At 35.4% G+C, this 16421-nt stretch overlaps 2 protein-coding genes and 1 long non-coding RNA gene across 5 annotated transcripts; 1 reads left to right on the top strand and 2 right to left on the bottom strand.

Moving 5' to 3' along the window:
- Positions 1-639: 639 nt before the first annotated feature.
- On the bottom strand, positions 640-1691 carry LOC107785527 (uncharacterized). The gene is made up of 4 exons (XR_012698530.1): positions 1521-1691; positions 1378-1426; positions 906-959; positions 640-776 (listed from the first exon to the last, which is right to left on the bottom strand). It is a non-coding gene; the product is annotated as an uncharacterized LOC107785527 (long non-coding RNA).
- Positions 1692-2516: 825 nt separating this feature from the next.
- On the bottom strand, positions 2517-8492 carry LOC107785531 (CRM-domain containing factor CFM3A, chloroplastic/mitochondrial). The gene is made up of 9 exons (XM_016606857.2): positions 7432-8492; positions 6311-6803; positions 6101-6231; positions 5163-5513; positions 4875-5031; positions 4507-4799; positions 4230-4289; positions 4004-4093; positions 2517-2913 (listed from the first exon to the last, which is right to left on the bottom strand). The coding sequence occupies exons 1-9, from the start codon at positions 8290-8292 to the stop codon at positions 2770-2772; spliced, it is 2580 nt and encodes an 859-aa protein (XP_016462343.2). The 5' UTR covers positions 8293-8492; the 3' UTR covers positions 2517-2769.
- A 1191-nt stretch (positions 8493-9683) lies between these two features.
- Positions 9684-15629, top strand: LOC107785530 (DNA-directed RNA polymerase V subunit 7-like). Of its 3 annotated transcripts, XR_012698529.1 has the most exons (3): positions 9684-9816; positions 13571-13955; positions 14708-15629. XR_012698529.1 is itself a non-coding variant. In XM_016606856.2 (2 exons), exon 2 carries the CDS (start codon positions 14715-14717, stop codon positions 15300-15302), a length of 588 nt encoding a protein of 195 aa, XP_016462342.1. In that variant the 5' UTR covers positions 9716-9816; positions 14708-14714; the 3' UTR covers positions 15303-15455. The 3 variants fall into 3 exon arrangements, 2 of the variants coding, with proteins under 2 accessions (XP_016462342.1, XP_075085449.1); XM_016606856.2 differs by lacking the exon at positions 13571-13955 and having other exon boundaries at positions 9716-9816; positions 14708-15455; XM_075229348.1 differs by lacking the exon at positions 9684-9816 and having other exon boundaries at positions 13816-13955; positions 14708-15455.
- Positions 15630-16421: the final 792 nt, after the last annotated feature.

The following is a 16421-nucleotide window of genomic DNA, read 5'->3' as shown; positions in this document are numbered from 1 at the left end:
TGGAGCAATGATAAATTAAAATTATCTCTGTGTGACCTATAGGTCACGAGTTCAAACCGTAAAAATAGTCACAATGTTTGCATTAAGGTAGACCGTCTACGTTCAGATTCCTTGAGGTGCGGCTCTTTCCGAGACACTACGTGAACGCAAAATACTTTTTGCACTGAACTATTTTTTTAAATATACACAATACTTGAGGTATTGTTAGACTTGTCTTTCCCAGTTTTTTTTAAAATACTTTATTTTATAAGTGAAGTTACATAATAAGTTGAAAGTTATGAATTGTAAAACAGCAGAACAAACAATATATTTGTTAATTGTTATACGAAATAATAGCACTAGTATTAGAAAAGGCATCATAAAGTACGATGGGAGTAATTTATATTAAAGTGGGTGGAATATGGTCAATACTAGTAGGAGTAGTAGTTATGTTGGAACTTGTCTACCAAAGTGGACTTACGTTTATTATTCCCTTTTATATTTATTTATTATGTTAGTAACTTAAATAAAAGGGTCAATTGCTTCCGAGTCACAGCATAAATATGTGAAGAATTTTAAAATAAATACAAAATAAACAAATTTCAGCATTCTTTAACTCTAGCTAGATTTAAAATCGATATTATATAAATCTTTCACGAAAATAAGAAAAAAGAAGAATTATTTATGTTGTTCATTACGACATACAAATCATAACCCGTTAATTTACTTAGAATTAAGGTAATCAGTATTAGTCCTTGGCCAGTGTTCCTCTAGTCTTTTCCTCACCATTGATCCACCTGCATACATATTTTAATTAAATTATAGCTTAATTGATAGAATTGATTTTTTTAAAAACTTTTTGTAAACAACCACAATAGAAGAAAGTAAAATTAAAATTAAATTATACATATTATATGCCAACTTACGTGGTATACTCTCTATGAGCCCTTCCCATGGTTTTATCATATGCCTTTCTCATACTGTAATTAATCAGAACAAAATAAGGTCAACATGTTAATTAAATTTAAAACGAAAATTAGTTAAAATTGTGTGTGAAAGAGACATATATTATATTCAAATTTAAAAGATCCCCATCTGAAAGAAAATATGTCTAAGTGAATTGAAATTGCTCTATGATTGATTTTCTTAAATAAAGAATAGCCCGGTGCACGAAGCTCATGCATTGATCCGGGCAAGGCCCGCACTGTATATATTCATGACTGATTTTATGGCTCGAATCCGTGACCTATAGGTCACATGAAGACAATTTTACCGTTTTCTTATCTACCAAAAATAAAAGGAATAAAATGAACTGAATTAACTCGAAACCAACTAAGTAGATTCAAATATGCACTACCAAAACATTTTAATTATAATTAGCAAAATGTAAGAACTCACTCAAAATTGTTTATGAAAGCAGCAACTCCAGTAAACAAGACACCTGCAACTGATATAACAAAATATCAAAATATTACCAATAAGCAGATTTTTTTTAAAATTTTATTTTAAAAAAGGAGGAAACTAGCACAAAGAGGCTTTACCTGCTAATTCTTCAATAATTTTACACATTGCTTCACTTATCTTCCTTGAGAATTGAAAAAACTAAATTAAATAAAACAATTTATCTATTTTTCTTTAAATGTAGATATTAGCGATGAGTTAAGAATAAGGGTAAAACTAAACCCTAACCTGCCAGCAAGCTTGAAATAAATTTCCCACTAAGATAACTCAATCGTTTTTTCTACGTTTGTAGTTTTATAGTACAGATTTATTAATTACTGTAACTTGCAAGAGAAGAAAGTTTTAAAAAACATTACACCTCGCATAAAGTGCCAAATATATGAGTTGGGTCAAGTCTAGACAAATATTGAGTTGATTAATGGGTTAATCCGACCCGTCCAAAAATAATCTTGGGTCCTAATAGACATGCCAATACGGGTAAAGTTGGTAGAAAAGACACCAGATAGCCACTTTAAAGGGTTGCTATTTATAAATTAGCCAAATATATCATGAATTTCAGTTTTTTAGTTCAGTTTTTCAGGACAGAAATGTACTTAAGTTAAGATTTTCAGTTTAAAATTTCAGAACAAAATAAGTACCGACTAATCTCTAAATAGTATCCCTGAAAATGGTTATATGTGCACTCTAAAAACAAAAGTGTTTACACCTAATAAATGCATGACATTTATTTGCATATGGACTTCCATCACACGCTTATTTAAAACATTTTTATCATATTAAATCACTTAATTACCGTATTTACATTAGTTTGACATTTATAGATGACAATTGGTACCCATGCTCATAATTTCAGATGCTTCAGTAGTTTAGGAAATAAACCATGCTCAGTAGCTAATATACAAGTAATCCATTGTTGGAAGACTAATAAATCAATTGAAATAATTTTGAATCTAATACTATAATTCTTTTTTGGTGCAAAAGATTCTTTTCTAAGTTTTGCTTACATTCCTTCAGAGTTTTACAGGTAAATCTTGAAACCCCTCAAGAACTATTGATCTTTTCAGAAAAAAGAAGTCTTTTTCCAAAGCTAAAGCATTAGCAATATAAAACTAATACTAGCATAATTATCTATTATAAGAAAGAAGAATGGGAAAATGTATACAATGCTGTATTTCCTTAACAAATATGTACAGAGATGTTCAATAAAATTGACTCTCCTTTCCTTTTGGAGCTAAAAGTATCAACAATCAGATTCTGCATCCTAGCTTCTTCTCCCTCATTCGCACTAATCACTGTAACATGCCTTCGGAGGGTCAAGAACAGTATTACTCAAACAAGCTCCCTTTGTGATTCATTTTGATGAAGGTGTTGGAACTCTGTTTCTGGATGTGGAGTATCATCGGAATCATCACTACGATTGACAACATCGATATCACTGTCATAAACCTCTATGTATGTCTCGTCCCCTTCCTCCTGTTAATGAACCAAGTTAGATGATTTAACTATTATAATAAAAAGGGGCGGCCCGGTGCACTAAGCTCCCGTTGTGCGTTGGGTCCGGGGAAGGGCCGGACCATAAGGGTCTATTGTATGCAGCCTTACCCTGCATTTCTACAAGAGGCTATTTCCACGGCTCGAACCCGTGACCTCCTGGTCACATGGCAACAACTTTACCAGCTACGCCAATGTTCCCCTTCGGTTTAACTATAATAATGAAGAGTCAAAAACAAGAAAAGGGTGCATCTTTATTGTGCGCATTGTGAAGCAGGAAGTTGCACTGTCCTGAATGACCACCCTTTTAACTTATCTTTTACCATTAACAATAGCAAATCATAGGCTGATGCAATAAAACAAAGCTAGCAAGGAGATTTTCATGGTGTTTTTGCATTGTGTTTGTATGTGGATAAAATCATCATAAAAACAAAGGGCAGCCTAGTGCTAAGCTCATTCTACGCGCGGGGTCCAGGGAAAGGCCGGACCACAAGGGTATATTGTACGCAACCTCACCCAACATTTCAGCAAGAGGCTATTTCTACGGCTCGAACCCGTGACCTCTTGGTCACATAGCAACAACTTTACCGGTTACGTCAAGGCTCCCCTTCAGGATAAAATCATCAATGAACGAGAAAATCTGCATGTATTCATCTACATATATGCTTGGACACGAAGAGAGCGGGATGGATATAGAGGATCCATACAACCTACCGGCTCTACCCTAACTAATTTGAAATTTAGGCGTAATTGATTGATTGATAAAAAAGACACATGCCACTTATCTAATGGACCCCATTTGCCCCAATAGCGGCAGCATTTATTAGCTTGATTAAGCCAGGTTGGCATTGATTTAAAGCCATGTTTTGGCCTGAGCTAGAATAGTGCTTCAACAGGAAAAATCGAGGTTATTCGGGCCTACTTGTAAATTATAATGGCCTAGTAGACAATTCCAGCCATTAGAACTGCTCCTTGACCAAGAGAAACAGAAATAATATTCCATGTGCAATCTAAAAAGAAGAAAGAAACTGCATAATCAAGTGAACATAAAATGCCAGATGGAGATACTAACCTCACTATCCTCATCTTCAGTAGAATAAGCGGAATCTAGCTTATCATATAGTTCATCATCTCCAGTGTCTTTCACACTAGCCAGTTGTTCCTACCATCACAACCATATGGGAGAAAAGGTTCAACTCAAATCAAAATGAGATAAAAAGTTACCAACTAACATAAGGATCTATTTAAGTTTAAGAAAGAATGGCTAGAAATAGATGTGCGCAGCAAAGAGATCATACAATTTCAGCTGTAAGCTGTTGTACTCTTGTTTGAACTGTTGAAATATGCTTCAGAAGAGCCTGTTAAAGAAGCAGTAGCAAAGCCTTGTAATCAGCACAAATCTCTTCAAAATATTAAAATATATTACCTATGTACCAACTCTTGCAGTAGCAGACTCAAGCAACATAAACCGAATGCGCTGACGATTGCTTTTCAATCATTAGGAAAATGACGTGTACTTGGCACATAAAAAGAGACAACCTTTTCAAGACTAAGGAATTAGGCCAAAGAAGGTACCTCACGTCTCTGAAGCTCTATTGAACGTGCCAGTGCCTTTCTTTTGGTTAAAAGGTTTTTGGGCCTCAGAGTAGGTGGCCGACTGTAGTCTTTACCACGGAACACAATTATAGCATATCCTTTGGACACTTTGTCCACTGAAACCAAGATGCCCCCACTCTCGGCTTCAAGGGCTAATGCAATTTTTGATACTTGCTCAAAATTCTTGGCCTTCACCATGATTTTGACCAATTCACGGTACTTCCAGTGCAAGTGCATATTCTCCACCGTACCATCAAAAATTCCACGCCTACCTGGAAAAAAAGAGCTTTCCATGTCATTTTCTGTTTGTTAAGCACAAAAAATTTGAGTCAGAGAAAGAATGTTACCCAAAAGTAAGAAAGCTTTCATCCTTAGCCCAAGCTTCCGAAACATAAATCTCTCCTCATCTGTTAAGCTGTCAGGCTCTGCACGCCTATCCAAAGGATTTAAAGTTTCCTCCACCTTTGACAACACACGCTCAGCTTTCATTAACTTTCTTTCCGCCTGAAAAAGTACATTTCGCTTTATTGTCTCTCACTGGACTCTTGAATCTCCAAGATATTACAGATTGAGAACTCTTGAATCTCCAGTAAAAATATGCTTTTAATAAAAGTAACCTGATTTGCAGAACTTACAAATGCAAGCTTGTTTTCGAGCTTCCTGACCAAGTCAGCATGCCTTACTATTTCTGCTTCTCTCATCACATTTTCCTTGTCCTTATCGTCCAGCCTTTTCCCCCATCTAGCATCAGCATCCAAAGTTTCTCCTAGTGTGCCAGTTGTCCTTGAAGAATCACTAATTGCAACACCTGCTGTGAATGAGACTGATGCTCGTAGCCTAGCTTGCTCTTCTTCATCTTGCAACGTCTTTGCCAATCTCTCCTTCTCCAACAAGGCTTCTGCAACCTCTGGTGACAAAAAATCTTTGCCTCTATAAAATACTAAGAAGTCCTTGTTTCTAGAGAGTAGCATGCCCCCTGTTAATTTCTGAACCAAAACCAAATTATACATAGATATTGTAAAGCTACATTGCTACGCTATCGACATTCAGTTAATACAGAAAGAGTAAATATTTGGCCTGTGACAGAAAATATCTGACTCTTAATTAGATATCCGAAAAACGTTAAACTCAGTATGAACAAAACAATTCACTCCAGTGGCATTTTTTCAATTAAAAAAAACCTATAATCTTCATATCATCTTCCAGGTTTGCTTGAAACAGCCTCATTTTTGGTTGGACAAACACACAATACCATTGCAATATGTGTTTATGAGACAATACATTTGCAATATGTACTTTTGAAACATTGAGATTTAGCTAAATTGCATAATTCATTCATTCTATGTGTATTTTAAGTCAGTTTTTTTCCCCATTCCTTTGCCTTTCGATTGTAATGATATTTTGGCTTGTGTTTGAATCAACAACTGTCCATAAGACCTGTTGGACCAAACAAAGTGCAACTTGAAAGTAAATAACAAGTATATGACGGTAGAATACCAACTAGAAGGCATGGCATTGACACCACTTTTTTGTTGATAGCATTCAGAATTACACCAAAACACTCTTTTATTACCTTAATATCTTCAGCCATTCTTTCACTTGTAGTAAGCTGGACGCCACGTTTTATAGCAATCTTTGCAATTGAACTTCTTTGCCACAACTTAATCATCGCTGACGCCAAACCTTGATGCTGCCTGCTTCTACCTGAATACTTGAATTACATAATATTTAGAGCATATTTCGAGACAGCCCAAAAGACTTTGATAAGTGCAGTGTTGCCTACCTAAAGCAAAATGTGGAGGTAGAATTCTGGCAAGCCTTCTTAAAGCGGTTGCCTCCTTCGTCCCAAGAGTAGATCTCACCCCATAAGGGAGAAGTCTGTACGGAGGTTGATATCCGGGGACTAAACCTGGAAGTAAATCTGCATCTACAGGAAGTGGCTCGGCTCCCGGCCAATCTGTATACCTAGGCCCCAGGCCATCCAACAATTTGTCTACTTCATCTTCATAGTTCACTTCTGGTTGTCTCACGATATTTCCGTTCTCTTCAGAAGTATTTGCAGATTCTGGTCGTAGTGGATTCATATCATTGCGAGGACTGGTTTCTGAAGGATTTTTATTACTTTCATCATCAACTATTGGAGAGTTCTTATGACGAATCTCATCTCTTCTCATTATCCTCTTCTTCATTCGCTCAGATGGAGTCTCATAACTGACCCCTCTGTAAAGAGCCACAGAGGAGCCAGATCTCCAAATCACCAGTCCACCAGTTTTCCTCTGAATAGTGGGAAAACATGAATTAGAAAAAAGCTAAAAGCTAATGAAAGATAATATTCATTGTGAATTATATGAAACCACATGCTCCAAAAACTAAGCCCTTTGCTCGTCAAGAGATGGCTATTATTGTAAATATACACTCAAGCGGTTTTATCTCAAAGATGGCATCCATAAAGGTTCTATCAACAATTCTACTATACATGTCGCTCTGCGGAAAATCAGTACAAAATAAAAGACATATGCCTATGCAACAGGGATACAAGATAATTCAATTAACTAAAGACTACTGTTTAATGTGCTATAATGGTATAGCCTAACTCTATATGTTTGAACTGTACGCCAACAACTAAGAAATCACTTGAAGTACTTTCTTTCCTCCTTTACTGGAAAACCAAAAAGCATTCTCACCAATTTGTTTAACCGCGATGCATACAAGAATAAAGTGGAACTTTGTGATCCACTTACATACATGATTTACACTTCATTAAGGACAGGAAACATGAGCTAAATGCTCAAAAGGAGCAGACACAAAAAAAAAAAAAAAAAAAAAAAAATCACAGACTGAAGCAAATAAACACGAAACAGAGGTATACAAGGAAACATTCAATAAAAAGCTCTGTTGGCTAACCTCTAGAATCTCATGCATTCTTTTCATATTTAGTGCTGGAGCACCTTCAACTTTCAACCGGACAACCTCCGATGTGTTCCACTTCTCGCGAATGGTTTCTACAACTTGTTGCGTAACACCAGCACCGCTAATCCTCGTCTTGTTCTTTATCCTAAGAGCCAAATTTGTCAACCTTCTGAGCTCAGAAGCAGGAAGAGTCAGCTCAGCCAAATGAGTCCTACTCCGACTGCTCATCGAATTAATCCCCTCTTCTTCTTTCACCACTGGCTTTTCCCATGGAAATTTAACCACACCATCTTTAACAAACACATTCTCATCACCAAATGGAGATTCCTCCGAAAACCCACCTCTTACAGTTGGCAATATTCCTTCTTCAACAAAAAATATATCCTCAATAGACCCTTTTTCAACATCTCTAATTACCTTTTTATCCTTCTGTTTAGCCTCATCAACATACCCAAATTTCTTCAATTTCTCAACAATTCTGTCCATTGTACTACTACCACCACCACTACTTTCTTCATAATCAGAACCAGATGTATCCCCATTATTCCTATAACTAAGCACAATTTGAGGCTTTTTTAGCTTAATTTCATTATGGATTTCATTCCATTTACCTAACCAAGAACTACTCAAATTAGAAGCACTAGCTTTAGGAGACAAATTCCATGTTTTGGACTTGTTTTTCAGCACAAAATTTGATCTTTTTGGTGGGGTTTTCTTAAAAATGCAATCTTGATTGACAATATTATCATGGGGTGTATGAAAATTTGGTTTTTTGAAGGGAATAATTGAATTGTACCTGAGGAATGATAGCCTTGTGGTTCTTGGGTAGAATTGGTGGCTAGGGACAAGAGCCATACTCAAATTTTATGCATAAAAAACACATATATAATACATTAACATGTATCTATATGTGAAATGATTGAGAAACAAAGAAAACCAGAGTGAGAATGTGAGGGTTTTGGGTGGGGTTTGTTCGCTCTTTCAAAGAATATCTATCTCAGTGAGTGATTTGCAAATGTTTGTTTCGACTTATTTTCTTTTTCCCTTTTCTTTTTAACCGGCTGTGATAAATAAGATTTTTATAGTTTCTTTTTTTCGTTGGGGCGTTTTTCTTCATAAGTAAATTGTATTATAAACATGAGTTTTTTGAGCGGTTTGTTTTTGGCCAAATTATTAGATACTGTATTTTCTTTTTTATTTGAAACGCGATTTATGTTTGATTAATTTTCTTACAAAAACTGTTTCTAAGCGTTACATTACGAAAACAACCATGTATAGATTTATCTTACAATTAATACTATTATTATTTTAAAAATGATCTTAGTTATTTACTATTTAGAGATTTGAATTAATTTTCAAATTGTATTTAATTAAAATATGTCATCTTCTATTTGAGATTTGCGTGTATAAAGAGTTGGTGAGAAGGAAAACCATGGTAAAAGAATGAGAAGGAATAACTTTAAAGATTGATTTTCCTTTTGAATCAAAATATTAATATAATGATATTTTGTTTAAAAATTTTAGTTTTGTAATTCTAGTGGTAGGTAGAAGCTATAATTTGTAGTTTATTCCGTACATCACAAAATTACTCATATTACTCCATTCATTTTATTTCATGTGATTTTATGTGTCTGGTTACAAAATTTAAGAAAAGAGATTTTCAAATTTATTCTAAAATAAGTTATAAATATTTGTATGATTATAAATATGAAGTTTATACATATATATATATATATATATATATATATATATACACACGAGATGGAATAATGTACACCATATAAAATCTAAGTAGGGAACACACACACATGGGAAAGTATGGTTCTAAAGATTGGCCAAACATGTAACTTGTTTGGCCAAACTTCTAAAATTAACTTATTATGAAATGTGTTTTCTCTCAAAAGTATTTTTTTTGAAGTATTTTCGGGGAGAAATAATTTTGGCCTTGGTTAATTAATTTGAAAAGTAATTCTGAGCAATAATTAATATTTGATCAAATTTTTTAAAAGTGTTTCTAAACATATTTTTCTCAAAAGTATTTTTGGCGAAAAATTAATTTTTTTATGCTTCTCCAAAATTATTTCTACTCAAAAATATATTTTTCATCGATTTTGAAAAAGGTACTTTTTTGAAACTTTTTGATTTGAAGAACGCTAGGCCAAACGGGCTATAAGATCTCTGCTATTTTGAAAACCAAAAAAGATGCTTCTGGCTCCCAAATATTTGGCAAAACATGACATTTGTTTGAAAATAGAAAGAGGTTACATAAGTGGCAGAGAAATGGGCAGTACCTAGTAAGCGGATCCTCAGCAGCTCCTGTTAGAAAAGCCCCCCCCCCCCCCCCCCCAAAAAAAAAGGGCAAAGTTTTCTTCTATCTGGGTAAGAATTTCATACTAATTTTTTTTTCCTTCAATAAATCCATCTTCTGTAGTTTTCTGTTGATTTTTTGTTGGCTTTTGATTGATGGGTCTCCGTTTTTTCTTCCATTTACAATGATGTGCTTTTGGGTTTTGCTTCTCTTTAGAAGGTTTAATGGCTGAGTCTTGATTTACGTGGATTGATGTGGTTGTTATAATCTTTTCGTTATGAGAATTTGTATGGCAAATGTAGTACAACACACAAAGGCGGATCCAAGATTTAAGCTTTATGAGTTCTGGATTCTAGGACAGTGACCATAAGTGTTAGTAACTGAGTTCAAAATTAAATTTTTGTACATATTTAAAGAATTTCAAAACTGCTGTATTCTGCCGAACCTGTATCCTGAAAGCTACCTACACCCCTGTGTGCAGAGGCAGATCCATAATTTGAACTTTTATCGGTTCGAGTTCGAAATTGTACCACAACCCATTGGATTTAACGGTTCAAAATCTATTACTTGTACTTGTTTAGTGAATCTTTTTACGCATATACAATGTCTATGCTAAAGCTACTGGGTTTGGATGAACCCATAACTTGTTCTCTACATCCACCCCTGACGACATCATGATGTGTGTTGGACACATGTCATGAGTTTGAATCTTGAAGGTGAATTAGGTCTAGTATTTTTAAGTAGAGAAGGGTAGCGGGGTGCTCCTGTTGTCCGGGGAGTATTCAAATTGAAAACACCAGATTTCTTGGTTATAAAAGAAATCTGTTGATGATTGGCTACAATTTCCATGATTTTCCATCAACCCGCGATTTGGATTTTGGAATTACTGAAGAGATCTCTGAATTAATGACTTGTGTTTTAATTAAGTTTGACTAAAGTAGTTTCTAAATGATGAAATTATCATGTCTGATGAGATTCTCAAATTATGTCGAATTGGTAGGCAAAAACTGAAATATGGAAATTAAGTTGGGGGTGGAGCGTCATTTGGATGCAAGGCTGCAAATACTCCATGCTTATTTGTACACAATGGCCCTTTAGTTGAATTTCTGTTTAAGGTTTCAGTATGTCTATTCACCCGGTAAAGTTTAACATGAATGTGTAGTCAGGGGCGGAGCCACAATGCTGTTTGTGGGTTCGGTTGAACCCAATAGCTTTTGTTCAAACTCTGTATTTGTATTAAGAAATTCAATAAATTCTCCCTCCGTTCCAATTTATGTCAACATGTTTGACTGGGCACGGAGTTTAAGAAAAAATGAAGACTTTTGAAATTTGTGGTCCTAAACAATTCAAAAAGGGGCCCAGAGTTTTTGTGTGGTTATAAAAGCTTCTCATTAAGGGTAGATTTGTAAGTTTACAAAATTGTTTCCAAATTTAGAAAGGGATCATTCTTTTTGGAACGGACCAAAAAAGAAATATGTTCACATAAACTGGAACGGAGGTAGTATGTACAAATCATTAATTTAGAACCCAATAACTTAAAAGGATGATAATCTCGAACCCATAAGGTTCAAATCTTAATTCCGCCTCTAATGTAGTTTGTGACTGTAGGAGTGTTACTAATATGTTCTATTTTTTTGGTCAAATGAAATTTTTTATTTATCGGAAGTGTCAATATATCCATACCAGCTTATCAGACTCTAGAGCTAGATCCTCAAATAACCAACAGAAAAGTATCGTAAGTTGGTCTGCTAAACAAAACAGAAACCAAACCTACAAACAAGGGAAACAGCTAAGCCTATCTAAACAGCTTATCCATTTACAATGTTTTTGCCCCACTATATGTAACTGTAGGACTTTGCTGAATCTACGGCTTTTTCTTTCTAACCAGATATGATAGACAGTGGCTGCAAATAGAAATCCCAAGATGGCATTCAAAAATCTTCCTTACCAGCCAATTAGCCTGCTTAGGAGCACCAGGGACGCCAAGTCTCCACATGTTTCTAATTGTATTCTAACTTTGCATTTATGTGCTGTGCTTCTGTTGTCAAAGTATTTTAGAGGGAGCAAAGGATACAAAACAAAACGGCAGGTTTATTATGCAGAATGTGTCTTCTCTCCAATTTTACCAGAGATCAATAAGAAATATATGAATTACAACATGCAAACAAGGTGCTGATTGAAATAAAGAAAAAGAAATCAAATAGACGATGTTACATTTTATGTTCTTGATGACCTCATAAAATCAACTTTTAAACTCAGAAAAACAGGGAAAAAGAAATGGAATTAGTACTCATCAAAAGTTTTTAGGAGTATAAGATGGTGTTATATGTAATCGATACGGGTTCAATGCCGAAGATTACAATGCATGTCTTTTTTTAAAGTGTCTTTCCACCTTCCTTTTTAACATTAGATTTTCAATATAGTGGAATATAGTTCATAACCGGTAGCAATATTATGAATCAGCCTACCTTTCCAAAAGAATATTAAGACTATTTCTATTTTGTCGCTACAGTATCTTGTGGACCACAATAATCATGTGGGTTGATGCGTAATCATGTTAAGTTGAGTCGAGTTAGCATGACTGATCTTGACTAGAATACTAAACGACTTCAAATTGTGCTCAAGCTAGACTGATATAAGCTTAGCTAAACTCTGCTCAATAACATAGAAATATTGATAATCAAAAGTTGGACCAGTTTTTTTATTGGTTTGTAACAAAAGCATTGTAGTTTTTGTTAATGAATGAGGTCTCAAAGTCACATCCAATTTCTTGCATCTTCCTTTTGCATAACTTTCTTTTTTTGTTTATATTGATTGTTTTGTGCTCTGAATGCCCATGCCTCTTTCCATAGTAGTAGGGTACTATTGAGAAATCGTTTTTACTCTTTCGTTTTCCTCCAACCACTATTTTCTCTCTCCCCGTCATCATATTCAGTAAGTATCTTCTTCAGTTCTTATGTATAGGTTGCAGGAACCGTACACTGAATTGATACTTCAATTTAAAAAGGAAAACGAAAATAAAAAGATGAAGTACAACATAGTTCTTTATCTGCCTTTTCTTATCTTCTTAATTTGGATTGTTATTTGCTAAGTTGTGCAAGAGATTTTCTTGAGCTGGCCAAGATATAATGCTTGATGATGGATATCATGTCAGCTGCTTAGTTTTCGTGTTTAATTTTGTCCTCGCTTGTAACTATGAAAACTGAAGTATATGAAGAAGTTGGTATCTCAAGGTATATTTTGATTTTGCAGCTTGCAAAGGCATATCATATATTTAGATATATGTCTCAACTTCTATAATTTCCGACCTCATCGTCGCTAATGTTTCTATCCTTCTTTTAAAACCATGGGAGGTGGGATGAAAGTTCTTACCAACTGAATGCATACAAAGTATTAAATACTTTTATTAGTGGAGATCAGTGTTGTCAAAGGCGCGCTTAAGGCGTGCTTGCCCTGAAATGAGGCGCAAAACATGTTGAGCACTTCGCGTTGCTTAAGGAGCGCTTCAGTGTCGTCATCAAGGCTCTAGGGATACTTTTCCTTCAATGAGCGTAATCCTGAAAAGACTATACAAAACAATTGATATTTCACTTATTGTAATTCTTTTGTCAATTTCTTTATCCATATATTTGTTATTCATACTTATAATTATTAGTCCCGGACTACACATACATATTTGAATTTTTTTTCCATTTGCGCCTTTCTTGAATAAAGCCCACACTTTATTTACGCTTAAAGCCCCAACAGATCTTAAAGCTTTTTGCGCTTTTCGACTTTGATAACACTGGTAGGGATGTTGACTTTCTTGAAAATTTTCCAAATTAGCTTTCTCAAGAATTAAGAACTGAGAAGGTTGGCCACTGTACATGTTGGTGAGGCTGAGGCATGAAACCAGCGGTTGCGTTTTTTCTTTATTCTGGTTAGCTGTGAGGTCCAAAGACCTAGAATCTGGTCATAGTTGAACTGAAGAACTCTGGCCTATTTTAAAAGCTCCAAAAGTTCTCTCGGTGACTGAGGTACAAGCAGAATTTCCTGCTCGACTCTCGTGAGCCAAGTTTGGCAGGCCGACTGCTGCTCTGTTTGCCTGTGTCCAACGACGCTGTATTTTACATTCCCAGTCTCTATTGAGCAGACTTCCACTGTCTCGAAGCCTCTCTTGAGTATGCTGGTTGGATGAATGGTCTCCCAATCATGCAAGATTCTCTCAACAGTTAAGATTAGTTCCTCTGTCTTATTTATATCTCTGTACTGCAATTTACAGTCCTATATCTCTTAAATGTGTTTTTTCTACATTGCATTACCACCCACTCTCTTCCTCGGGATAGATGCCAATCTTGTTGTCAATGGTGGACGGTCTTAAGGCTGCTCCTTCTACGTTCCACGTACCAAACTATTGTACCATTGCTTGTTTCCTTTATAGTTGTTTTGTTGATGTGTCTTTTTGAATAATAATTGTGCTTGTTGTTTTATCACCAGTAGAGTCGTTTTAATAATTGTTGTGCTCATAGTATTAGTTATAACTAGGATATCACCTCAGGTAATTGTTGGTTTAAATTACATGATTAAGGCATTGGGTTATGCAGTAGACAACTCTATCTGTTGGTCTTGCATTTCCCATCTGTGCTATTAGCTGTTGTATATCTGCCTTTTGTCATTCTTTAATCTTTTACAGTTGTCATAGCCCATGTGTGGTGCATTTATCGATTCGAGCTTATGAATATGGATAAATTTTACTTGTCTCTGAGAGAGCCTGCTACTCAGTTGTGGCATGATCTCTTCCCCGTGCCTGTGGCCGTTTATATCGTTACAATATGATCCTGTTTAGTGCGCCCACACCTGGGGTATGGGAGCAAAAATAATGTTTAATGGAGAATAAAAAATGGAAAACGGCAAGATGATGTGGCTGCTTTATTGTAGCATTGTTCTCTGTCTTAGTTGTCTTATTTCGTGTTTGAACTGTAGGGACTCAATGCTGTGCGACTTTGAACTTCTCTTCAATATTCTAGTTCCTAATATAGATATAAAAGAAAGTGGAGAAGTCCCTGGAAGTGTTGTCATCAAGCATCTTTTGTACTACATCACTCGTGTGAGGGTTACAGAAGATTGCGGATATTTTCTCAGAATAACAAAAGTGAAGAGCATAGACAATGGAAAGATGTACCAAAAAAAAGTAGACAGTGGAAAGTTGACGTACTCAATAAAATACATCGTTTTCCCAGTAACCTTCTGTGTTCGCTCCTTCTTACCAAAAACTGGGGAAGTCTTGGTCGGTATTGTCTACAAAGTTTTCAGTCATGGAGTCATTCTGAAATGTGGACCTATGCAGTTTGTTTATCTCACTGTTCGAAAGATGCCAAATTACAATTATGTTTCGGGTGAAAACCCATTCTTCTTATGTGATGATCACTCGAGGATTGAAAACGAAGTGGCTGTCCGATTTGTGGTGTTTGCTGTGAGATGGAATGATAATCGTAGGGATTTCTACGTTCTTGCAAGCATAACAGGTGATTGCCTTGGGCCAATTTCATTGAATGGATTAGATGGTGTAGAGCTGTAAAATCTTTGTAGTTAAGGAGAAGAAAAGTGCAGTGTTGGAGTGGTTTCTCTTACCAAATCAAAATAGGAAAACAGGAAACCTTGTATAGGTTTTATTGGATGTGATGAGTTATCAGTGATATTATAACTTTAAATGGCAGTGTTACAGCTTTGCTAAGAATGTACTGAAGAAATGAAAATGGCTGAGATACCCAAATTTCCTTAGTTTCTCAACAATTCTGTCCATTGTACTACTACCACCACTACTACTTTCTTCAAAATAAGAACTAGATGTATCCCCATTATTCATATAACTAAGCACAACTTGGGGGGCATTTTTAGCTTAGTTTCATTATGGATTTCATACTATTTGCCTAACCAAGAACTACACAAGCTAGAAGCACTAGCTTTAGTAGACAAATTCCATGTTTTGGACTTGTTTTCAGCACAAAATTTGAGGGTGAAAGTAAAAAATAGCCAGATTTACGAGTGGTAATTGAAAAATAGCTACAGTTTCAAAAGAAATAGAAATTTAGCCACTTTTCATGTAAAGATAAATTTGAACGAAAACATTGTTCAAAATTCGGAAAATATTCCAGCATAATATACTGGAGTTCGAATTTTTTACATGTGAACTTCCAGTATATTATACTGGAGTTCCAGCATAATATACTAGTCCTGCATAATATGGTGTAAGTTCATACACAGGTGCTCCAATCTCCAGTATATTATGCTGGAACTTTCCGTGTGATGGAGTTCCAGCATAATATGCTGGAAGTTCATACGCAGGTGCACCAATCTCCAGTATATTATGCTGGAACTTTCTGTGTTGCAGCAAAATAATGACTATTTTTCAATGACTTTGCAAATGCTGGTTATTTTTTAATTACCAGTCCAAAAACCGGCTAGCCGGTGCTATTATTACAAAATTTGATCTTTTTGGTGGGCTTGTCTTTAAAATGCAATCTTGATTGACAATAGTACTATGAGTTGTATGAAAATTTGGTTTCTTGCCTTGTGGTTACAACAACAACCCAGTATAATTCCACTAGTGGGGTCTGGGGAGGGTAGTGTGTACCCAGACCTTACCCCTACCCTGTGGTAGAGAGGCTGTTTCCGATAGAAGGGAAGGATAATATAG

Source organism: Nicotiana tabacum, chromosome 14, assembly GCF_000715075.1.
Source record: "Nicotiana tabacum cultivar K326 chromosome 14, ASM71507v2, whole genome shotgun sequence".
NCBI lineage: Eukaryota > Viridiplantae > Streptophyta > Magnoliopsida > Solanales > Solanaceae > Nicotiana > Nicotiana tabacum.
Note: the sequence above shows the minus strand (reverse complement) of the source record. Positions and strands in the feature narration are given on the sequence as shown.

Excerpts from the sequence above, each read along its gene's own strand:
- LOC107785531 (XM_016606857.2), bottom strand. The coding sequence starts at position 8,292 with ATGGCTCTTGTCCCTAGCCACCAATTCTACCCAAGAACCACAAGGCTA. Across the intron at positions 6,804-7,431 it reads GAATGCATGAGATTCTAGAG|AGGAAAACTGGTGGACTGGT; the intron begins GTTAGCCAACAG and ends CCCACTATTCAG. Across the intron at positions 6,232-6,310 it reads ACCTCCACATTTTGCTTTAG|GTAGAAGCAGGCAGCATCAA; the intron begins GTAGGCAACACT and ends TCAAGTATTCAG.
- LOC107785530 (XM_016606856.2), top strand. The coding sequence starts at position 14,715 with ATGCTGTGCGACTTTGAACTTCTCTTCAATATTCTAGTTCCTAATATA.